The 24,948-nt window shown below is 41.0% G+C and overlaps 1 protein-coding gene across 1 annotated transcript in view; it reads right to left on the reverse strand.

The window, feature by feature from the left end:
* Positions 1–5,608: 5,608 nt before the first annotated feature.
* actr3 (actin related protein 3) overlaps positions 5,609–24,948 on the reverse strand; it is a 39,246-nt gene continuing 19,906 nt past the window's right edge. The window contains exons 5-12 of the mRNA XM_060930143.1: positions 22,191–22,286; positions 21,902–22,009; positions 17,887–18,030; positions 15,137–15,310; positions 13,986–14,078; positions 11,585–11,710; positions 11,389–11,472; positions 5,609–6,582 (exon numbers count right to left, since the gene is read on the reverse strand). Of these exons, the coding sequence (XP_060786126.1) occupies positions 6,487–6,582; positions 11,389–11,472; positions 11,585–11,710; positions 13,986–14,078; positions 15,137–15,310; positions 17,887–18,030; positions 21,902–22,009; positions 22,191–22,286 (921 nt within the window). The 3' untranslated portion in view covers positions 5,609–6,486. The remainder of the gene's footprint in view (positions 6,583–11,388; positions 11,473–11,584; positions 11,711–13,985; positions 14,079–15,136; positions 15,311–17,886; positions 18,031–21,901; positions 22,010–22,190; positions 22,287–24,948) is intronic.

Below are 24,948 nucleotides of genomic sequence, written 5' to 3' on the forward strand. Positions count from 1 at the left end.
AACCACAGCTCTGTTGAATTTGATGGGCCAGTTGGTGGTGATTATTATTTTTTTTTATAACAGCAGCTCTGATAATAGCACTGATTGTAAGTCACAGGTTTATATTAATGTGCTTGTTTTAATATGTTATCATTGCCATAGTAACAGCTCATTCACATGATGAGGATTTGTCAGAACGATGCTCCCTATAATCTAATATGAATAATAACTTGATGAATAATGCATTATTTAATGAGAAAAAATGGATAACTGTTGATATGGTGACGCTTTCTGTAACAGGACATTTGTGTCAACAGAAGGAATTGCAAGTGTTTGGGCTTTTTAATGGTCACTAATAGTTTAGGCTTATTAAACCTATTTTTGGGGAAGCCATGGCCAAATGGTTAGAGAAACAGCTTTGGGACCAAATGGTTGTTGGTTTGATTCCCTAAACCAGCAGGACTGGCTCAAATGCCATTAAGCAAGGCGCCTAACCCCCAACTGCTCTGGCATACCTCGTGTCTGATTAGCCAGAGAAAAACTGATGTGATTATCAGTTCGGGCAAGAATGCGGCCCTAACTAACTCAACCTATTTTTAGACGTTTCTACTGAATTCAAGCTTGAAATACTCTTGTTGGCACATAATTATTCGAATTTCAAGCATGTAGTTCTTGCAAGAAGAAAATCTAAAGCTTGAAAAGTGTAAAAGTGTCTAAAAACAGGATGACTAACGTTATATTTGATTTATGATGTCAGAAGAAATATTATATAGACTCACCCCATGTAAGATATCTTCACTGTGATTTAATTTTTATGACAGAGTACGAGTTGGATGTTTAAAATGGCATTTGAAGCATTCAGTGTTAATTCATGAAACAATTTCCTCATGTGAGCACGAATCACAGATCAAATCAAGAGCTATAATGCCATGTTGTGTACATACACATCCACACACACAACTAATTCCACTGCAGATGGATGAAGTAGCCTACAGGAGTCCAGACTAAGATTATATGTCAAAAGAGAATAATGAAGTATACTTTTTATAGACATTGTGTATTTTTTGGGGGGTTAAATAAAAGGATATATGAGTCATGGTTCTGTAGGTTTTCTCCATACTGCAGTGAATAATGCCTGCATTCATTTGTTTGAGACAGTTGCGTGCTGACGGTTTGGAGTAAAACAGTGCCCTCTTGTTGCCAGCTGTAGCAGTTCAGGAATATAAAATGCCTGTTTGCCAGCCAGGTTTTTCCATCCGAGCAATTCATCCATCTATTATCCATAACCACTTATCCTGTGCAGGGTTGCAGGCAAGCTGGAGCCCATCCCAGCTGACTATGGGCGAGAGGCGGGGTACACCCTGGACAAGTTGCCAGGTCATCACAGGGCTGACACAGAGACAAAACAACCATTCACACTCACACCTACGGTCAACTTGGAGCCACCAATTAGCCTAACCTGCATGTCTTTGGACTGTAGGGGAAACCAAAGCACCCAGAAGAAACCCACGCAGACATGGGGAGAGCATGCAAATTCCACAGAAGAAGGCCCCCGTCGGCCACTCGGCTCAAACCCAGAACCTTCTTACTGTGAGGCAACAGTGCTAAACACTACACCACCGTGTCGCCCTCTAGCAATTCATTCAACATTTTAATAAATAGTTTGAGGTTTAAAAAAAAAAAAAAACCTGCAATCAAAGATTTGAAATTTTACTGTCATAAAAATGCTTATTTGACCAAAAGACCTGCCTGAATGTAAACATTTAAGAATAAATAAAAGAACAGAATGTATGCAATACATACAGTTGTGGTCAGATGTTTACATACAGTGACTGGAATGTCATGGCAATATTTGGGCTTTCAGTCATTTCTTTGAACTGTTCGTTTTCTGTAGCAGAATGATTGTACAGTATACATCTTTAATTAAAAAAAGCGCAAGAATTTGGTGCACAAGTTCTAATTTTCTTTTGGTTTTCTGAAATCAACACAGGGTCAAAATCATACATACAGGGTCAAATTTATATACGCTCACTTAGATTATTAATTCAGAGGTGCTGAAACTTCCAAAATGTCTCTTACCTTCCCATTAGTGATCATGATTGACTACAGCTGGTAGCTTCTCTGTGCCTTCATAAAAAGGGTTTGTTTACAGCACTCATTGGATTGACCAACACGCAATACAATGGGAAAGTCCAAGGAGCTCAGTGCAGATCTGAGAAAGAGGATAGCAGATATACACAACTCCGAAATGCCTCTGGAGCCATTTCTAAACAACTGTAAATTCCAAGATCAGTTCAAACAATTGTATGCAAGTTACTGTGAGGTGTAGTCACTTTGCTTCAAGAAAACCCAAACTGTCACCCTCAGCTGAAAGGAAATTGGTTTGGATGCTCAGGAACAACCTGGGAACCACCATGGCACAGCTCTGCCATGAACTGGAAGCTGATGGATCACTGTCTACAGTTCAGATCACCATGGACTAAGAGGCTGCTATCCAAGAAATAACCCCCTGCTCCAAAACTGACACCTTCAAGCTTAAAGTTTGCAACTGACCACATGGACAAAGAAAAAGCCTTCTGGAGGAAAGCTGGATGGTCAGATGAGACAAAGATTGAGTTGTTTGGCTACAATGACCACCATGTACAGAGGGACACTGTACCAGCTGGTGGTGGTGGTGGTAGGATCATCATGCTCTGGGGCTGTTTTGCTGCCAGTGGAACTGGGTCATTGAACAAAGTGGGTGGATTAATGAAGGAGGAGGACGACCTCAGAATTCTTCAGCATAAACCATCAGCAACTTGAACGTGACTTGGGAGTTACAACAGGACGATGAACCCAAACACGCATCAGAAGTGGTTGTGGAAAATAAAGCAGGCTAACGTTTAGCTTAAAACAATTCCTGACTTCAACCCTATTGCTAATATATGGACCGGGCTTAAGTTAAGTCCATGCCAAGAAAAGAAAAGGAGAAAAAACAAGATGAACCCAAACACGCATCAGAACTGGTTGTTCACGCATCAGAACAAGACCGAAAATTTACTTGAACTCTACCAGTTGTTCCATGAAGAGTTGTGAAATATCCAACCAGAATTCTGCCAGAAGCTTGTTCATCGGAAACAAAAATGTTTAAAGGTGAATCTTGCAAAAGACATTTTACCCAAATATTAGGTGTGCTGTATGTATATTTTTGACCATGTGTTGATTTCAGAAAACCCAAAGAAAATTAAAACTTGTGCACCAAATTCATGTTCTCATCTCATTATCTCCAGCTGCTTTATCCTGTTCTACAGGGTCACAGGCCAGCTGGAGCCCATCCCAGCTGACTACGGGCGAAAGGCGGGGTACACCCTGCCACAGAAAAAGAACAGTTCAAAGAAATTACTAGAAGCCCAAATATTGCCATGACATTCATGTCACTGTATGTAAACTTCTGACCACAACTGTATTTAAACCAAATTACTATAAAGTGTCCTGACGTCATTAACTTGAACACAATTATGAACTGTAAAAATGTTATGAGAATCATACACTGGGACATGTTTGCCAAGTCCAGGAAACCTCGCACAATAGAAATACCAGATAATAACAGAAAATTGCCCACAAGGGTTTCCGGGATAAAGATTGTTTCATCAGTATTGCACCTGCTTTTACAGGTTTCTGCAAGGACAGAAGAAAAGCAGGCAGACTTGCCCCATCACACACATCTAACGGCTTGCTGAATCTATCAACTAATTATTAATAAATGTAATCATTTAATACAACCCCATTTCCAAAAAAGTTGGGACAAAGTACAAACTGTAAATAAAACGGAATGCAAAAAAAATTCCATATTTTATTCAGAATAGAACATAGATGACATATCAAATGTTTAAACTGAGAAAATGTATCATTTAAAGAGAAAAATTAGGTGATTTTAAATTTCATGACAACACCACATCTCAAAAAAGCTGGGACAAGGCCATGTTTACCACTGTGAGACATCCCCTTTTCTCTTTACAACAGTCTGTAAACGTCTGGGAACTGAGGAGACAAGTTGCCCAAGTTTAGGGATAGGAATGTTAACCCATTCTTGTCTAATGTAGGATTCTAGTTGCTCAACTGTCTTAGGTCTTTTTTGTCGTATCTTCCGTTTTATGATCCGCCAAATGTTTCCTATGGGTGAAAGATCTGGACTGCAGGCTGGCCAGTTCAGTACCCGGACCCTTCTTCTACGCAGCCATGATGCTGTAATTGATGCAGTATGTGGTTTGGCATTGTCACGTTGGAAAATGCAAGGTCTTCCCTAAAAGAGATGTCGTCTGGATGGGAGCATATGTTGCTCTAGAACCTGGATATACCTTTCAGCATTGATGGTGTCTTTCCAGATGTGTAAGCTGCCCATGCCACACGCACTAATGCAACCCCATACCATCAGAGATGCAGGCTTCTGAACTGAGCGCTGATGACAACTTGGGTCGTCCTTCTCCTCTTTAGTCCGAATGACAGCGTCCCTGATTTCCATAAAGAACTTCAAATTTTGATTCGTCTGACCACAGAACAGTTTTCCACTTTGCCACAGTCCATTTTAAATGAGCCTTGGCCCAGAGAAGACGTCTGCGCTTCTGGATCATGTTTAGATACGGCTTCTTCTTTGAACTATAGAGTTTTAGCTGCCAACGGCGGATGGCACGGTGAATTGTGTTCACAGATAATGTTCTCTGGAAATATTCCTGAGCCCATTTTGTGATTTCCAATACCGAAGCATGCCTGAAATGTGATGCAGTGCCGTTTAAGGGCCTGAAGATCACGGGCACCCAGTATGGTTTTCCGGCCTTGACCCTTACGCACAGAGATTCTTCCAGATTCTCTGAATCTTTTGATGATATTATGCACTGTAGATGATATGTTCAAACTCTCTATAATTTTACACTGTCGAACTCCTTTCTGATATTGCTCCACTATTTGTCGGTGCAGAATTAGGGGGATTGGTGATCCTCTTCCCATCTTTACTTCTGAGAGCCGCTGCCACTCCAAGATGCTCTTTTTATACCCAGTCATGTTAATGACCTATTGCCAATTGACCTAATGAGTTGCAATTTGGTCCTCCAGCTGTTCCTTTTTTGTACCTTTAACTTTTCCAGCCTCTTATTGCCCCTGTCCCAACTTTTTTGAGATGTGTTGCTGTCATGAAATTTCAAATGAGCCAATATTTGGCATGAAATATCAAAATGTCTCACTTTCAACATTTGATGTTGTCTATGTTCTACTGTGAATACTATCAGTTTGAGATTTGTAAATTATTGCATTCCATTTTTATTTACAATTTGTACTTTGTCCCAACTTTTTTGGAATCGGGGTTGTAGTTACCAATAAGATTTGTTTCCTTTTCTGCCTGAATAATTTGCTTTCTATAATAACTTGAAATGAAATGCCTTGGAAAGACCAAAAGAACCAATGCATGGAAGTAGGGAAAAAAACAAACAAACAAACAAACAAAACTAATCTCACCACTGAAAAGCATTTCTCAACACTCAAAATGAATGAATGGTTTATTACGATGAAAACACAGGAGACAAGCAAATCTTATTCTTTGGTGGTTCAAGCCTTGTATACTGCAGAAATGAACTCAAATCATAAAAGGAGGGCACAATTTTGTAGAAACATTTTTTAGCCTTTATTGGAATGTTTTAGGCATCGCATTTACAAATCCAAACCTGCTGTAATTCGGTGTTCAGTGAAATATAAAAGTCCACTAGGTTAGCAATACTGGTCCGATAGTCATTCCTGTTCAAGCTCACTGTAATCCTATTATTGATAAACACATTTCCGTCCTGCTAGAGAGGAAAATGTAAATATATAATGATATGATCAGAGGTAAAAGCAGTCACATATTTAAAATTAATTTGATGAAAATGCAAGAAAAAAGTACATATTTTAAACTGATGAAAAAGCACAAGAATCAAAAGCTGTGAAACATTTTTGTTTCTTTTTTTTTTTTTAAACCTGGTCCAAGATTTCCCCCTGCTTTACCTGCTAAAGGACATGAAAATCATCCCAAGTTGCATCATACTTGAGAACAGCGGAAGAGAAGACTGGCATGGTCAACTTATTTAGGAATAAATTGCTTGAGTCGCTTTTTGCTTTAAAACATGAACACCAGCAGTCTTCTGCAGCACTACCATAATGAATGTCAATAGAATTGTTTACTCTTTTTTAATTCAATGGGGGATTGCTATTTATTTATTTAAGACACCCACAGATTGCTGAGCAAATGCAGAGAAGAGGTGGAGTCATTTTGGTGTAGTAATCGCATTTTTCCCTTGTAGTGGGAATAACATGAACAAACAAACGAACAAACATTCATCATCTGGATCCAGCAGACAGGTTTGGTGTTAACCGAAATGAGCTCTCCCCCTCTCCCTCTCTCTCTAGTGGCCTGCTTTTTTTTTTCTTTTTAAATTCCCCAGCCCCGACCACCCGAACCCCAATCCCTCCGTGTATACGCGCACGTCTGTAGGTCTGTGGACTCTAAGACATGACACCAAACACAGGGTTGTGGCGACAGATGCTGGGGCCGATTTCCTCATAATCCTTCTTGGTGTGACACACCTGGTAGAACTCAGGCTAGATGACAGAGAGGGGACACACACACACACACACGTTATAAAGCGATCTTGACTTCCCAGTGGGGAGCTGCAAAACGTGTCAGAAAGGTGTAACATAATGAATCTGCATCTTTCTCGTATTCCAAACATTCATATCTGAAATGAGCATGGAATAAAGCGAAAGGTTTTTTATTTTTTTGTGCTTGCTCCTTTACCACCCCCCCATCCAAATATGAGCATTTATCATCAACGTGCCCCATAATCACTGGAAAAATCCAGGAGGTAGAAATGTCAGCAAATTGCTATCAGGTCTTGTGAATTCTGCAGGACTGCTGCACCGGTCTGCCCTATGGTCTAATGCAGTGTTTCTCAACCACTGGGCCGCAGCCCATTAGTGGGCCACGATCCCCCGCCCCCACCTAAGTTAAATTTTATTTGTACGTAGTAGAGTACAATTGCTGGGTTGCATCTGACATCACATCCATCTCATTAAGCTACGGTCACATTACAGCTTGTGATGCTTTATCGATGAATATGAGGCATTTTGGTAGCTATATACATGTGAGCTAAAAGTTGTGGTCACTTGACTTGACGGTCATGCCTTTGCGCACTTGAACCTGGCGCAGTTCGAGTGGCCGCGTGCACTCACGGAGCACTTTGACTACGTTCAGGCTGCACCCTGAAACGACCCATATCCGATTTTTTTGCCCATATGCGACCTGTATCCTATCTGTTATTGACAATCTGAACGACACAGATCTGATTTTTTCACATGCGACCCAGGCCGCTTGGACATGTGGTCCTAAATCCGATGCATATCCGATATTTTCACATGCGACTGCAGTCTGACCGGACAGGTCGCATTCATGCGACCTACACGTCATCAACAAGAGACAAACGTCACTATTCTACGTTGGCTAATCCCGCCTCTTTGGTGGAAAACAACAACATTTATACAGTTTTCAGAATTTAAATAGACTTTTATAGAATTGATCAAGCTAATGGTGGATTTGGTAGGGACCTGGATGTTGATCTGTTAGCCTGATTAAATAAAACAGTTTCTATAACTGATTTATAACTTAAACCATCCTGTATTACAAGATTATAAGATTGTTCTGGAAATTTCCAGTAATTTGACACCTTCGGTCTCATTAGTCTGCTGCCCACATTAATCAGATTATTGTGTGAGTTCCGCCGGCGCCACAAAAACCACATCGCCAGGTCTCGCCTCATCTCCATAGCAAACTGCACTGGCGCTTATGCACCTTGAGCCAGCGCTGAGAGAAGTTGCAGAATTCAGCTGGCTATAAACAATCTAAATAAATATTTATAAAAATGTAGAAAAAAAAAGTTTATTAATATGACGAAATAAATGTGCGCAAATTATTAAGCCTGAATTAAGAGTTTGGTAATACAGCGGCCGCATCCCAAATGACTGCCTACTGAAGCTCGAGTGCACTATATAGAGTTTAAAAATCCAGTACTTCCTAGTAACATGTAGTGCACTTATATAGAAATTAGAGAGACATTTAGGAGTCAACCCTCGTTACCAGGCTACACGTTTTCAGTTCAGTTCAGAAACAAAAACACACACGAGACCTCACACTAACACTAACCAGATAAACAAACAAACAAAAAAAAAAAAATCATTAAACTTGAAGAGTGCGCTTTTTTTTTGTTTACGTATTACGTAGATGTGCTTATTACGTGTCAATTTGCGCATGCGGGACACTTTTGGGTCGTTTTCCGTTCATATTGGAGATCGCATACAAGTCTCATATAATTGGTAATGTGAACGGCCTAACAAAAAAATCGGATTTCACAACAAATCGGATATGGGTCTTTTCAGGTTGCAGTCCGAACGTAGTGTTTGTGCGCGTGCTTGGGACTCGGTCGTTATGAGAAAAACACCTGACACTGATTTGAGTGCAAACACCACGCACAGATACGGATGCTGTTTTCAGAGGCTTTGCGAATCATCATCACGTTTGTTTCTAACGCTGTTTAAATATTCTGCGTTGCTTTTGGAAATATTGCGTCTGCTAATAAAAAACTCTTCCTGCACTGAGATCCATCTACCGCCATCTATCTTGCCACATATAAAAAGTTGCGCTCCTCCATGCTCTTCCAGCTTTTCATCTGTGTGTCCGTGTAGAACAATGTCTGCAGCACCAGGTAGTTTGAGATGTCGGGGAACTCAGATGGATAATTTTCCAACTTGTAGAAAAAAAAAAAAAATCAATCCTTTTGTTAACGTGTAAGGATCCATCCCACTGAGTGGTTTCTATATCAACTGCTTGAGTGTACTGCTTGGTTTTCAGAACTTGCTTGTTTGCTGGACACAAACATGGCAATAAGTTCTTGTGTTAACGGACCAGACTCCACTTTTGGATCATTAATCCCTTTTGGCTGAGAATGCCCTGCACGCATGGTTTTATGTTGGCTCCTGGAACATCCATACAGTTTTAAATGCAATACCTGCAATTAAAAACGGTTTGTTTTACTGCATTTCGAGCGGGGAAAATAAGTATTGAAAGCATCGACATTTTTCAGTAAATATATTTCTGATGGGCTATTGACATGAAATTTTCACCAGATGTCGGTAACAACCCAAGTAATTCACACATACAAAAATCAAAACATATACGGTCATAAATTAAGCATAATAAAAGTGGAATGACACAGGGAATAAGTATTGAACACATGAAGAAAAGGTGCAAAAATGCATAGAAAGCCAAGAAACCAGCTGAAATCTATCAGTATTTAAAAAGCAATCCTGCCCCCCATCAGTGCAAATTAATATCAACTGGTTTAGTCCTAATTGATGGCCTATAAAAAGGTTTCTTATTACCCAGGTGTCACACAAGAAGCATCTCATGATGGGTAAAAGCCAAGCGCTTGTTCAAGACCTTCGCAACCTTATTGTTGCACAACATACTGATGGCATTGCTTACAGACGCATTTCTAAACTTCTGAATGGTCCAGTGAGCACCGTTGGGGCCATAATCCAGAAGTGGAAAGAACCTCATTTCGCCATAAACCAGCCACGACCAGGTGCTCCTCGCAAAATTTCTGACAGAGGAGTCAAAAGAATAAATCAGAAGAGTTGTCCAAGAGCCAAGGACCACTCGGAGAGTTTCAGAAAGACCTGGAACTAGCAGGTACAGTTTTGTTTTGCCCCCCCCCCCAAACACTACACTCAACTGCCATGGCCTCTATGCACTCACTGCACAAGATTCCATTGCTGAAGAAAACGCATGTTGAAGCTCGTTTAAAGTTTGCTGCACAACATTTGGACAAGCCTATGAAATACTGGGAGAATATAGTCTGCTTAGATGAGACCAAAATTTAACTCTTTGGATGTCCACCATGTTTGGAGGAGAAATGGCACTGCACATCAGCCCCAAAACACCATACCAATGGTGAAGTTTGAAGGTAGGAGCATCAGTGTTGGGGCTGTTTTTCAGCATATGGTACTGGCAGACTTCTTATAATTGAAGGAAGGATGAAGTGTACCAAGATATTCTTGATAAGAATCTGCCAGGATGCAACGAGGGTGGACATTTCAGCAAGACAGTGATCCCAACCACACAACCAAGGAAACTCACAACTGGTTTCAGAGAAAGAAAATAAAAGCTGCTAGAATGGCCCAGTCAATCACCCGACTTGAATCCAACTGAAAATCTATGGAAAGAACTGAAGATCAGAGTTCATAGAAGAGGCCCCCAGAACCATCACGATTTGAAGACAGTTTGTGTGGAAGAATGGGCCACAAGAGACACCCCTGAGCAATGCATGCGACTAGTTTCTCCATACAGGAGGCGTCTTGAAGCTGCCATTCCCAACAAAGGCTTTTCTACCAAGTATTAAATAAATTTCAGTAAGCATGTTCAATACTGGCAGCACGGTGGTGTAGTGGTTAGCGCTGTCGCCTCACAGCAAGAAGGTCTGGGTTCGAGCCCCGTGGCCGGTGAGGGCCTTTCTGTGCGGAGTTTGCATGTTCTCCCCGTGTCCGCGTGGGTTTCCTCCGGGTGCTCCGGTTTCCCCCACAGTCCAAAGACATGCAGGTTAGGTTAACTGGCGACTCTAAATTGACCGTAGGTGTGAATGTGAATGGTTGTCTGTGTCTATGTGTCGGCCCTGTGATGACCTGGCGACTTGTCCAGGGTGTACCCCGCCTTTCGCCCGTAGTCAGCTGGGATAGGCTCCAGCTTGCCTGCGACCCTGTAGAACAGGATAAAGCGGCTAGAGATAATGAGATGAGATGTTCAATACTTATTCCCTGCGTCATTCCACTTTATTTATGGACATACGTTTTGATTTCTTTGGGTTGTTACCGACATCTGGTGAAAATTTCATGTCAGTAGCCCCATCAGAAATATATTTACTGAGAAAAAAAAAATGTTGACGCGTTCAATACTTTTTCCCTGTTGTATTTAATTCCTGGGCTCAGGAACAGGGAGCGATGTTGCATCCCATTAATACACTACAGTAGATTATTAGATTAATAGAATAGAAGAGCCAAAATAATCGGGGATCTTTTTTAATGGGCCCCGACTTGTTACAAGTATGAACAACTGTGCCTCAAAGCAGAAAAAGGTTGAGAACCCCTGGCCTAATGAATTTGGTCGACTCCCAAAATATGAACAAACCAGTAGTGGAATATAAACCGCAGCAGCAGCCTGGCAGAGGGAGTTACTAAGGATTTTGGAAATGCATCTTTGTCCAGAACATGTTCTGTATCAGTTTAAAACCCATCGCTTTATTCTGAGTAATACATCCCTATTGTGTCGTTATGTTTGCTTAATTGGTGTGTGTAACTCACTGTTGAGGCCAGCATGGATCCTCCGAACCACACGGCATAGCGCTGCATGTGGTGAGTGATGACCTGCACATCAATAGGTTTGGGCTGCAAGAGAAAATAAATAAATAAATAAATAAATAAAAAACACCACACGATAATGAAAGCGCAACACTTCAACTTCTGTTCTTTATTCTCATGCTGGAGTTCTCCATCAGACCTTCAATTTGCCACCGCTGAGTTCTTCGCTCAATTTGAGACGAGCGTCCACGGTTCTCTTCAGATCTCTCTGCAGGCGCCGGCCGAAATCACGGAACATGGTAGAACCTCCTGACAGAACAATGTTCTACAAAAGAAACACAAAAAAAGACCCACAAAGATCAACTGCGAGCGACTGCTCACTTACGTATACCCTCTGCTCTCGCTGATATCAGAATGCAAGCAACTGGACACTTATTATGAATGCTGACTTCAAGAAATAATTAACCCTGAAACAAGGAAGTAAAGAGCAGTGTCTCTCCCCAGGGATTTCAAATAGCATCCTGGGAAACTGTCATTTTGAAAATGGCGTCAAAATCCATCCTACAGTACGTGTTTCATAAATCCATTCAGTCAGTAAACAGGAAGTCGATGTGCGACAGACCTGAAAAACGGTATACGTGGTTAGAGTTGCAAAATTCCGGGAATTTTCAAAGGTGGAAACTTTCCATGGGAATTAACGGGAAAAGACTGGGAATTTTGAAAGTGGACATCAATTAAGTAAGTAGAAAAAAATATTGTAGCATAATCTTGGTTAAAAGAGGCAGATTTATGGGAATAAAGTTGTGCATAGCACGCTGTTACTCACTCACATGGACAAAACATGTTATTTTCTCAGGAGCCATTGAAGCCAAACCCCTTACATACATTTTGTATCCCTCTATCACATGCACAATAACTTCTAGAATTCTGAAGAGCTAGAACTGTTTTAAATACAAACTGCCGAGATCACACATTACAGACAAAGGACTACATGCCATCAAGTAAGTTTTGAGGATGTTTGAGGATGATTTTTTATGTATTATGGTATTTAAGTAAAAATGAAAAGGTATAGTAGAATAAATCATGCTAATTTACTTGTAAATTAGAATTGTGCCATTTCATTGAAGTAGTTAGCTTGTGATGCTAGTTACAGCAAATTGTGCTAGCTTAATGGGAAACCAGATAAGCTAAATGAAAGCTTCCTATGAACATTTCATGTAAGAAAACTTGCATTGATATCAAAGTCTTGCATATTCAAGACTTTTTTTTTCCGAAGGGGAAAACATTTTTCATTGTACATTTTGAATTTGAGTTTTTGAGTCAGAGAGTTACATTCTGTCTGTTCTGTCCCATAAGTGGGAGCTGTAAGCAACATATTGGCAAACGTTCATGTTTTGTTCAATAAAAGAAATAAGCATTGATAAAGTTCTTCTTACAAATAAATCAGAGTCATGTGTTTTAATTGTCTCCATTTTTGCAATAATGTCTGCTGATGACAAAATAAAATGTTTATATTTTTGTTTATGACTTAATAAATGTTTATGTATATTTTATATATATATATATATATATATATATATATATATATATATATATATATATATAAAATTATTCCCCTAAATTCCTCCAGTGCTTTTTTTTTGAAAATTCCCGTACCAAAGTTTCCATGGAAACTTTCCGGAAATTTTCCGCTCCTTTGCAACCCTATACGTGGTACAGAACCCCAAGCTGAAGCTTGGTACCAAATATCAAGCAGTTGTGATTTGTAGTTGCTGAGGAAAAAAAAAAAAAAAAAAGTGTTACGAAAATTTTGTAAATACATTCAGGTCAGTAAACAGGAAGTCGACGTGCGACGGACCTGAAAACGGTCTAGAACTCCAAGCTGAAGTTTGGTACCAAGTGGCTATGATTTGTGGTTGCTGAGAAAAAGGGTGTTTTGGACTGACGGAGATCAGTATGGACAGAGGTAAACCAGTATACCCCCCTCCTTTGGAGCGGGGCTATAATGGTGGTAATAAACAACCGAGAGTGAAACTATGGCCTTGCTCAGAGTCATGGGATGAGGGAGGAGGTTCTCAAACTTTCTGGAGTCAGGTACCATTTTAACTGTAAAATATAAAAGCACAAACCGTCTCAGCACAGATTTATTTTAACAAGAGGACCTATTCAAATTGGAGGCCAAATTACATAAACATGCCGTAACATCCTGGTTTGTTATTGGGGTCATGGAGCCTTTAATCCTGAACTTTACCTCAAAAGAACGCAGTAGGTTAAATTATTTATACAGGCTACTTGTTAGAGGGTTATTGAGGTTTATATTAAAACCAGTGTTGTGGTTTCCAACACTATAAGAACAGAAAAGAAGAAGAAAGAAGGGGAGGGGAAAACCCCACACACACACACGGCCCTAGGAGGTAGCAGACCGTTGTAAACGTAGTTTTAAAAAGTAACAAAAACTCATCCAGGAACCGTGTGGTTCTTGTTCTAGCTGCTGAAAAAAAAAAAAAAAAAAAAGTTGTTTCCCCTGAGGTGCCATATGACCGTTAACAGAATGAACGTGAACGCATTGTAGCAAACAACTGCTCCTCTTCTCGACTCACCTTATAGAGGGGACGACGCACATCAATGGGACAGTTCTGAATAACCTCATCAACCACTTCCGAGATCGGCTGAGTGAAGTCCGGATTGGCAAACTGTCAGACACAGAGTAGAAGAGTAAGGTCTAATACACAGTACTGTTTTCAACGTGTGCATTTTTTCCCCCCTCAACTCCGAGTGCATCTCAATTTAATCGATTAGTCCTTGATTCCGTCATTCTTTAGCCCGTGACTCAGAAATTAACTAAATCGCCATCTTTAAGCACGTATCCAATCTTTAAATGCACTCAGAGGAATCCAGGAGAGAGAGGAGATCGGAGGCTATTGGATTATGGATACACAGGTGCTTCCTATGAGAATTTCTTTTAAAATAATTGCAACACATAAGGCAAGTGTATGGTATAAATGCTCCTCCTCTTCATCTCATCTCATTATCTCTAGCCGCTTTATCCTGTTCTACAGGGTCGCAGGCAAGCTGGAGCCTATCCCAGCTGACTACGGGCGAAAGGCGGGGTACACCCTGGACAAGTCGCCAGGTCATCACAAGGCTGACACATAGACACAGACAACCATTCACACCTACGGTCAATTTAGAGTCACCAGTTAACCTAACCTGCATGTCTTTGGACTGTGGGGGAAACCGGAGCACCCGGAGGAAACCCACGCGGACACGGGAAGAACATGCAAACTCCGCACAGAAAGGCCCTCGCCGGCCACGGGGCTCGAACCTGGACCTTCTTGCTGTGAGGCGACAGCGCCAACCACTACACCACCGTGCCGTCCCTCCTCTTCATTTAAACATTAAATTTTAATAAAATAAGCACAAATACAAACTTTGAATAAAAATCAAATATCTGGAAAAAAAAAGTGCGCATATGAGAAGTAATTTTTATAGTATAGACTATAAATGTTTGTGTGTGATGTAATGTTTTCTACCACCCCGTACATCAATAATGAAGTAATTTTACAGCAACATTTCTTTGAAAAGGATGTCTTTTCAGCAAATACATTTGCCCTCGATTCCTCCTGTTCCCGTTTCCATCCTTTCCTTACATCCTCAGAGGGAGGAGATAGAAAGCGAAAAGAGGAAATGAGGCATTTCAATTAAAGAAATGAGTCGCATGCGCGCGCGTGTGTGTGTGTGTGTTACAGACCTCAGGATGGAAGAAGATCTCTGGGCCAAGGAAGCGCTCATATCCCACATCGATGGTAAACTCTTTTTTGCTGATGGCATTGATGCCGGTGTACTGCTTTATCCATTTCGAGCCATCTGTGTCGTACTTATTAAACTCCTTCACCAGGTCGGGACACACGTAACTGAAGCGCTCCTACAGAAAGGATACACGTACAGTTGTATTGCACGGTATTTTGAGGTCTAACTCCTGAAATACATTCTCTCGCCGTCTGCCAGTGAAAGGCCGCATCAGAACTAATGGCTCATGTCAGAGTAATGACTAGAAGCCCAAGGGAACAACTTCATTATGCGAAACTAAGCGAAGCTCATCCAAGTTAAGCTCCCACACAATCTTCCAACTGCACGCACAGAAAGAAAAATATAACACCCTAGCAATTCAAGACAGACAAAATAATTGATGCTTACACAAAACGAACACCAAGGCTTCAAATGAAAAATATCAAAACATTTAAACTAAAACAGAATTCAAAGGCAAAAACATTAATACTTGCGTGAACACAAACAAAAATCACTTTCACATAAATTGCCTATTTTGGTCTACGTTTAATTTCTTCAAACTGATTTATTTATTTATACGGGAATTGCATCATTAGACCCAAAAACACGAGAAACGCGCACCAGCTTGTTTCTAGGAGCTAAATGCCCTTCAAGAGAAGAACATAAAATTTAATTCAATTATTAAAATTCGACTTGAAGTTTTAATAAAAAATAAAACCCACCCAAGATGTTCTTATTTCATTCTTTGTTTCAATTTTCATATGCAACTGTTACTTATGCAGCTATGGGATTTCTAGGTCACATTATACCCATTAAAAGCGAGATGGCCTTTCGATTTCATTAAAAAAAAAAAAAAGATTGAAATCGAGTCAGTCATTGTGATATGTTTATTTCTATAATACCTCAGAATATCAGGCCATTCAGCAGCTAGGAAGTTATTCACTTTGAGGGGATTCCTGAGCAAATAATGTGCATGAATAATGTTCACTTCGCGCAGTCAAGCAGACAGAGGAAGCCCGTGTGCGCATGCGCAGGTTTACCTTGACGGTGCACTGACAGTTGCATCATTCTGTCGCTAAACGAACAGCTGATCACACCGAGGTCCTCGCTGACCACCGATATTTATTAGTTTGGTCCTGCATTTCCTTTCCTTCGCAGCATAATGTCTTACCGCATTCCGTTACTGTAATCCGTCTTTCAGGTTTCATTCGCACGCTCGCATCCGCCATTTTTCTCTCCGGTTTCAAATTTGTATCCCACAAACGGGGAAAGCCCACAACGTGATACATGACGTAGGATCTTGAATTGGGTCACGGTGAAGCAGGAAAGGCAGGTTGGGGGAGGAGAATTTAGGGCCACAGGGCCCTAAATTCATTAATTGTTCTATTTTAAATAAACAAACCCTAATAAAACTGGAAGTATGTGACTTGAATTCAGTAGCGTTCGGTCCACTAAACAAAAATAATTGTGTGTCGGGGAAAATTCTTTTTATGACCTGAACTTGAAAAATCTGAAAGGCAGTCTAACTTTAGTCTGGCTAATGCAACTTCAAAGCTCTGCGACCATTTGGTCTGGCAAAGCTATTAAGCCCAACCGTTTCCCAAAGCGTGTGGTTGACCCGCCTCCCTGAAATGCCTCAGTTTGCTACTGGTCGAAGCCAGAAAAGGCTGTGACGAAGCTTAAACCAATCACATCACTCTTTCCTCTGACGCATGTGACGCGACGGGGCTAACCGGTAGATTAAACTCTTACCGAAGCCGGTCGGGAGCAAGGCGAAAACGTCCTTCCGTTCAATAAATACCTCCAGGGCTGCTCTTTGCTCCGTTTTCAATGAGAACTTCCCATTGAATGCTTTCAATACAGCATTCGTGAATGAAGCGCTTCCGGCATAGATTCTGTCAACAACCTACGGCTTCCGGTCGCAGTTCTACTACGTCAGTGCCTTGAACACGCCTCTACCCAGGGCCGTTGGAGATGCTCAAAGTTGATTGGCTCCCGATTTTTCGGGAGCTTGGAAAAGCTGTAGATAGCTTGCCTTGCCAGACCAAGTTCGCAACAGGTCCTCGTGTTGCGTCACACTTAGGATGGGCGGGCCCAGGCTAGTCTAACTTGAGGTTCTCCGCAGTAGTGTGTATATACACAAAAACTATTTTCTGCACTCGTTCAAGTCTTAACAAAAATACTTAAATCACAATGTTTATTGAAAACCGATTCTCCCTAAAACACAAAAATCTGTAATGCTGATAAACCTGCTATAAACGTGATACGTAAATAAACTTTTGAATACTGCCGTGTGTTCTCTCGGAAACGTTACATGACCTGATATGCAAACATTGCCGCTGATGCCAAGCTCCGTTGCAAGCGATGAGCCACTTTGCAAGTCAATACGAGTTCCATTGTGACCTGTATAATGCTGGAGCTGCCCTAAAGCGCTTTAGGAGATTTACATGAAGTTTTTTTTTTTTGCCTGAAAAAAAATCATCCACAGAATTCTCAACTAGGTTTTACAACCAAGTCTGTCCCACAGTCTAAAAGCCAGATTAGAAAACATCAAATTCAAAATGAAGGGATTTTTGTTTCAGTTGGACAGGTCTTGATAGCTCAGCTTCCCAGCGAGCCTTCAAAAAGAATATAGTAATTCAAGACTAAACTAATAAATAATTCATAGACTACAGCGACTAAAATAATTCAGTTACACAAGCGCATGCTTACCTTGACGGCTTTAGCAGTCTCGAGGGACTGCTCAGGTGGAATTCCCACCTCTCTCTCCCTCAACAGTTGCTGTGTGAAGTAGGTAATGTCACGGCCTGCAATGGGGATGTGCTTTATGCAGCTGCCAATCACATAGCCTTCTGCCTAAAATACAGAAATACAACAAGGCAAAAACACCTTAACATACAAAATCACAACCTGCTTTGCAAATCTAGCCCAGCATCATATATTTTTACACGTTTATCTTGTAATAAATGGCCATAGTGCATTAAATTACAGTCGCCATTGTTGTCACTGCTGAACCTGATCCAGGCTTGAGATGAACCATGTTTGGTTGACTTGGCCAGAATTGCAGCAGTAGGGTGACCAGTTCCTTTCTGCACGCACTCGCACACAAATTCACACCTACATGCATGTCTTTGGGGGAAACCGGAGCACCCGGAGAAAACCCACACAGACATGGGGAGAACATGCACACTCCACACAGAAAGGCCCGTCAGCCACTGGGCTCGAACCCAGAACCTTCTTGCTGTGAGGCAACAGTGCTAACCACTACACCACCATGCCGCCCTTAAATTACAATACAAACTCTAACAAGAGTGCTCTGAGAGCACAGTATCCCCCGCTGGCAACTCTACCATAACTCTGGTAAAATGTTAGCCTGGCAAGCCAGACTAAATGTGAATATTTAGTCTGGCCTCGCTCGTAGACATTTCCGAAGGGGGTGGGAGGAACAAACCGCTGTCTTTCAAGCTGTCTCTGTGCGTATAGGTCAACGCTCTGACCAATCAGCGCAACAGTGACTGGTGACGTAGTCAGAGCGACAGAAAGCAGTGGGGGGAGACCTTGAAATAAATAATTTTTCAAAATGTGTATTAATTAATAAACAGGTTCTAGATATTAAGAAGTTTGGAGATAATGACCACAAGTTTGGAGTCTGTACCACATACTTAACATGCACTTATTTTTTTCAAGGGTTTGCTTAAACTGTTTGAGAGTTTTTATTTAGTGCTGTTTGGTGAAATAATTTCCCTTAAATTTAAAATAACAGGAAAATAAGAAACAATCAAAAAGTAATGTTTCAAAGCTGTTTATTAATTCTTCGTACTGCACAAACTAGCCCCATCCTTTTGGCTACGAGCGGAGCCAGCTGGTAGATCAGACTTTTGTCATAGCCGGTCGGCAAAACAGCGAAAACGTCCTTCTTGAAAAGGAATGAGCGGAGAGCCTCTTCCTGCTCATGTTTCAACGAAAACTCCAAGTCTAATTCTTCTAAAACTGATTCCAAAGCGGAGTCAAACGCGCGCTGTTCACTAGCCGTAGCCATCTTTCCTGCTGCGCTTTCTCCAGCGTCGCGCAGCTTTGTCGTCACTCCTGCAAAAGCCCGCCCAAAGAATCCAAACAAAAACCTTGCGTTGTGATTGGCGGGCATGATTTGATGCCCGGGGTGTTTTTGTTTATACGGTGCGAGGCTAGACCCACTCGCTAGGCAAAAATATTTTTGGCCGCTAGGCGGGTGGGTCTAGTTTACTAGGCTAGTAAAATGTGACCTAATTGAACGAAATTGCAATATGCGTATTACCACAAAGAATCCTGTCAAGTTTCATGAAATTCCTCCAAAAATTGAGAGAGGAGTTGATTTCAGAAGGTGAGTACCCTTCCGGGGACAGACATCACTACGACAATCCCCCTTCGGGCCTTTCAGCCAGCAAGGGATAAAAACTGTGAGGGAAGTTGATTTCAGAAAGCAAGGACACCTTGATGAAATTGCCAAAGTACAAGTTTGTTAATAATCAAGGGCATAACTCCAGTAAAAAAAAAAAATTGCCCAGATTAAACAAAATTTCAATATGCGTATAACTGTCATAACAAAGCCTCTTGCCAAGTTTGGTGAAATTCCTCCAGAAATTGAGAGAGGAGTTGACTTCAGAAGAACAAAACACCCTTATGAAACTGTCAAATTACAAATTGTTAATGAGCAATTCCAGCGTTATGGACGCGACACTTGAACTCAAAATGGCAACAAATGACCCAGTGCATGTTTTATTGTCTCCCAGTATTTAAACAGGTGTTGCATATTTTAAGGCTGTACCATACTGGAGAAGTGATAGAACAAGAACAATTCCCATAGTACATCTAGGGCATGCCAGAAAACGCCAATAAAAGATGCGTTATGGATGCGACAGAAAAAGTATCACTTTTCTTGGGTGACTGTACATTTTTATCAAACTCTGTGAAATTGTAAACCTAATGTCGAAATGGATATATCCATTTGATAGAGGGGTCCAAGGTGAATATTAAAAAAATCTTTGTTTAAAATATTTTGTATTTCATGCAGAGCTTCGGAAGGAAAAGTCAGCGTTATGGATGTGACGAAATTCCGTTATGGATGTGACGCGTCTGAAATAGACATGGCATACGTTTAGAAAAATCAGCAATTTAACCACCATAACCCTTTGAAAAACTCTCTAAATATCAGCTAAAACTATCAAATTTCTTAAATAATATTTAGGATGGCTATTGTTTTGCTGTTTTGTGGATTTTAGCATACATTTCTGTGGCTTGTGGCAATAATATAGAATTGTACATGATCAACGTTGATTTTAGCTTGGGGTTTACATTATAAGAAAGAAAGACTGACAGTAACATTAGGTTGGTTACAAAATTGGTTCAACTTATGTACAATTCGCACGGGATAAGTATTACCTATGGACCTCTGGTAATTCGCAATCACCCCCGCACCTCTGTGTTATTGTGTGGCGCATTCGGACGGGATAAGCAAAAGTCTGTAATTCACTGAATTTACAGACATTGTGACCGGATTGTGACAATCAATACAGTTGTAGCATGTTGGAAGTGCCAACATATTACTGTAGTACATTAATGGTGCATTAATAAGGTAGGATGAAAACGCAGTAGGCATAAGAATAGCACTGTATCCAAATTAAGAGAGGGGAAACGCATATGATAGGGATGCAGTACGTTTGCTCCACACTCTCAAAATGAGAAGGCGGGGTCACTGCAAATGAAAACAGTCTCGAGATGACAAAGTAAGTGAACAGGCAGTTTATGGTGCTGTTTACACATAGCCGGGTATTTTGCTAAACGAACATTTGTCTTCCCTCCGTTGACCAAAATATCTTCGTATTGCTGTGTCATGGGGGTTAGCGTGGCTCCTTACCATATGCTGCCACACAAGCCATCCAGCTGAAGATTCTTCGTGCTTTCTTCTTGGAGCTGTTTCTGCTTATCTGGTTCAAATACGGGATAGGCCTACCACCACTTGCCCCTGAAATGCTGTTTATCAAAATTTCGCCCGTATCCTCCATTATTCACTCCAGAAAAGTACAAGAGACGCGCGTTTAATACTTACAAACACAGACATGCGCATTCACACAGGACTTGTATTACCACTGGACGTCCGTGTTTTGCCGAAACACAGTAGGTAATTCGCGGCGGAATTATTACTTGGCAAATTACAGACATGGCGCATTCGCACGGGACTAAGAACTCAGACATTCTCTGCAATTATTCCGAATTACCAAAGGTCCACAGGTAATTCTTATTCCGTGCGAATAGGGCTTTATTCACATCTGTAAAATACAGGCCTAGGTGAGATCTCTGGGAGTGGTTTTGATGCATTACATGTTGCTTTATTTTTGCATGGTGAGGTTGACATTTACATGGAATTGCCCTGATCAAGGGCTGTAACTCTGGTAAAATGCGACCGAATTTACAATACGCGTACTATCGACATAACAGAATCCTGCCAAGTTTCGTAAAATTCCTCCAAAAATTGCGAGAGGAGTTGATTTCAGAAGGCGAGTACCCTTCCCGGGATGGGCGGATGGAAATCGCTACGACATAATCCCGCGTTGGGCCTTTCAGACAGCGGGGGATAAAGACTGACTTTTTTCCTTCCTATATAAAAACTTTCTAATCTTCATTGTGAATAAGGATGAACAGGAAATCCAAGAAGTCTGTTTGTATATGCGCATGCATATATTCGACTGACCACAGGGATGACATGAGTGACTCCATCTCCACTGTCAATGACTGTACCGGTCAGAGTTCTCTCTCCAACCTGCCGAGAGGTCCAGGACGCTGCTAGAGCCAAGACTGCCTGAAAACACACACACACAAAATGTACCATTATCACAGTTAAGAAAAAGAAGGAACTCTGATCCATATATTGCTCCAAGGCCATGCAAGACAATGCAATACTTCATAATGTTCTGGCGAACAATACGAGACCAATATAATAATAATAATAATAATAATAATAAAAAACAACTTGTGTGTACCTGCACAGCAATATAAAGGCCTGGCACATTGAAGGACTCAAACATGATCTCTGCGGTGTATTCCCGGTTCTCAGGTGTGTTTAGAGGAGGCTCGGTCTGTAACAGATTCACACATCCATATAAAGACACTCGTACAAGCACACAACACTCAATATTTATTTAAAAAAATAAAATTATTTTTCACCCTACCTCCAGCACAGCACCCCAATGCACTTGTCCAACTACAAAATCTCAGTGAAACTTTCCTTGGCAATTTATACGGTCTATTTACTTACAAATGCATGAAGTCATATCACTTCATTAAAATATCAGCTTGCTAGTTAATGGGCCAAGAATCCAGTTATAAACTAGCAAGCCCAAAAATAAACCAACCCTAAATAACAAGATCAAACTTACATCATACAACTGACGGCTGTACTGTATTGCTGGGCTTCAGTCACGTGACACTTCTTAGCGGTTTTACCAGAAGTGAAACAGCTGGTGGTCTAAACGACTGCCGTAGTGCAAACAACTAGCGATAACTTATCAGAGCACGCTTGTAATCTAGAAGCCACTGCTCGCTTTAGATATATTCAGAAGATTGCTGTGTGCAATGGAATCGACCCGTACAGTCTGGGAAAGAAGGATGTGTCATACGATCTCAAAAACTACCCTTCAGTCGAGTTCCCTGACATCTCAAACTATGTGGCGTTCCAGACGTCCTTCTACACCGCAAAACAGATGAAAGCATGGAAGAGTATGGAGGCTTACAACTTTTTAATATGTGGCTGGGTAAAGGACCTCGCTATCAAGTCGCTGCTGAATGAATACTGTATTGTTCGCGTCTTTACAACAAAGCGCTGCAAGTTGAACTGAAACAGTTCACTTGATTCTCACTTGTGTTGGCTCTTATCTCTCAGCTAAATCATTCACAAAGATCATCAGAAACCCCTTTAAAGACCTGGATCTTAGTTAAACAAGACGGAGAAGTGATCACGGCGCATTGCAACTGTACGGCTGGGGAAGAATTTTGTCGTGACCTTCATGCATATGGACTTTGAGGAGTAAACAAAGAAACAGCTGGGGGCTTTAGCACTTCATAACTAAAAAAGTACCGTAAAATAACGACACATAAGAAAAGTACTTGGAAAACACTAAGGCCATAGCCGAGAGGAAGAGACAAACCTTTCACCAAGTGATCACTGCAAACTCGAGCAGGCTTCGACTCGGCTCCCTTCGATTTCAACGAGAGGTTCAAACGCCACCTTTCTCGACGTCTTTTTGTCAAATCCTGTCTTCGTTCACCTTTAATAGTTCACGGGGAACCCTGAAGAAACTTATCAGTTTCATGGTTTGATCAATTTGAACAACGCAAGTCTAAGGCATTTTTCATGTAAGCAATGCACTCTGTACAAACGCTGTCAACTGAGCTTTGGTCGACCACCAGCTTAAGTTTTGAATAACTAATGAGGTGGATGTGACATGTGAAACCCAGCAATAAAAGCCAATTTTTTCATTCATTATTCTTCTTCTGTAACTGCTTTATCCTGGTTAGAGCTGCGGTGGAATTTAGAAAATCGATTAATTCAAGTAGTATTACTCATTTCTACATTTATACAGGGTGCAAGTAAGGAATAAAATCACAACAGGGTGTGCAGTCATGAGAAAACCATCAGTGCTGTGGTGTGCCTCAAAGCAAAGTGAAATTACTGCTACTACCCAGATGCTTATTCTGGTCCCAAGATAGCACGTCCTGAAGTGTTTTACTTCTCTTGTACCACAGCAATTTGCCAATGCCAACTTTTATTTATTAAACAACAGCACTTAAACATAACACTGTTAAAATTTAATTATGTGGAAAGTCCATGAAACGAGTTAGCTTTTACACAACATCGTGACAGTCACTCATATACTAGTCTCTTATTTTAAAAGTTAAAAAGACAAATGCTGCTTAAAGAGGAAACCAGAAAGAATGACCAAAACACAACCATGTTGGAAAACGTAACAGCTTAACCTCGATTCAATTCAATTTTTTTTTTTTATTTATACAGGGCTTTTTTTTTTTTTAAAGATTTTTTTGGGGCTTTTTTCACCTTTATTGGATAGGACAGTGTAGAGACAGGAAATGAGCGGGAGAGAGAGAGAGAGACGGGGAGGGATCGGGAAATGAACTCGGGCCGGAATCGAACCCGGGTCCCTGGATTTATGGTATGGCGCCTTATCCACCTGAGCCACGACGCCCCATTTGTACAGTGCTTTTAACAGACACCGTCCCAAACAGCTTTGCAGAAGTCTGGAAATAAAATCTCTCTAATGAGCAAGGTCAGAGGCAATGGTGGCAAGGAAAAACCGCCTCAAGACAAGAAGAAACAGCCCTGAGAGGAACCAGACTCTAACAGGAACTCATCTTCACCTGGCTGATACCGGACAGAACTATTAGAAATCCTTTTTCTTCTATAGCTGTACACCAGTGTTTCTCAAACTTTTGCAGACCACTTTGTCCATTTAAAAAGAAAATAATTAAATAAGATATTTGCAGACCATCAAACCCCCTAAATATCCTGAACACCCCCCCCCCCCCAAAAAAAAAGCCTATTTCAACAGTATATTACAAATTACACACTAATGAAATGACAGTTTTACAAATAGTAGTCAACTCGCTCATTGTTATCCTTATCTTAATGGGAAGAATGGTGCCGCTTATTCTGATACATCAGTGAAGGAAGGTCTGGCTCCAAACTGGGCAGTTTTAATCTCAGTGGGGGCCACGTTGATCCGG

Source organism: Neoarius graeffei, chromosome 9 (genome assembly GCF_027579695.1).
Source record: "Neoarius graeffei isolate fNeoGra1 chromosome 9, fNeoGra1.pri, whole genome shotgun sequence".
NCBI classification, from domain to species: Eukaryota; Metazoa; Chordata; class Actinopteri; order Siluriformes; family Ariidae; genus Neoarius; species Neoarius graeffei.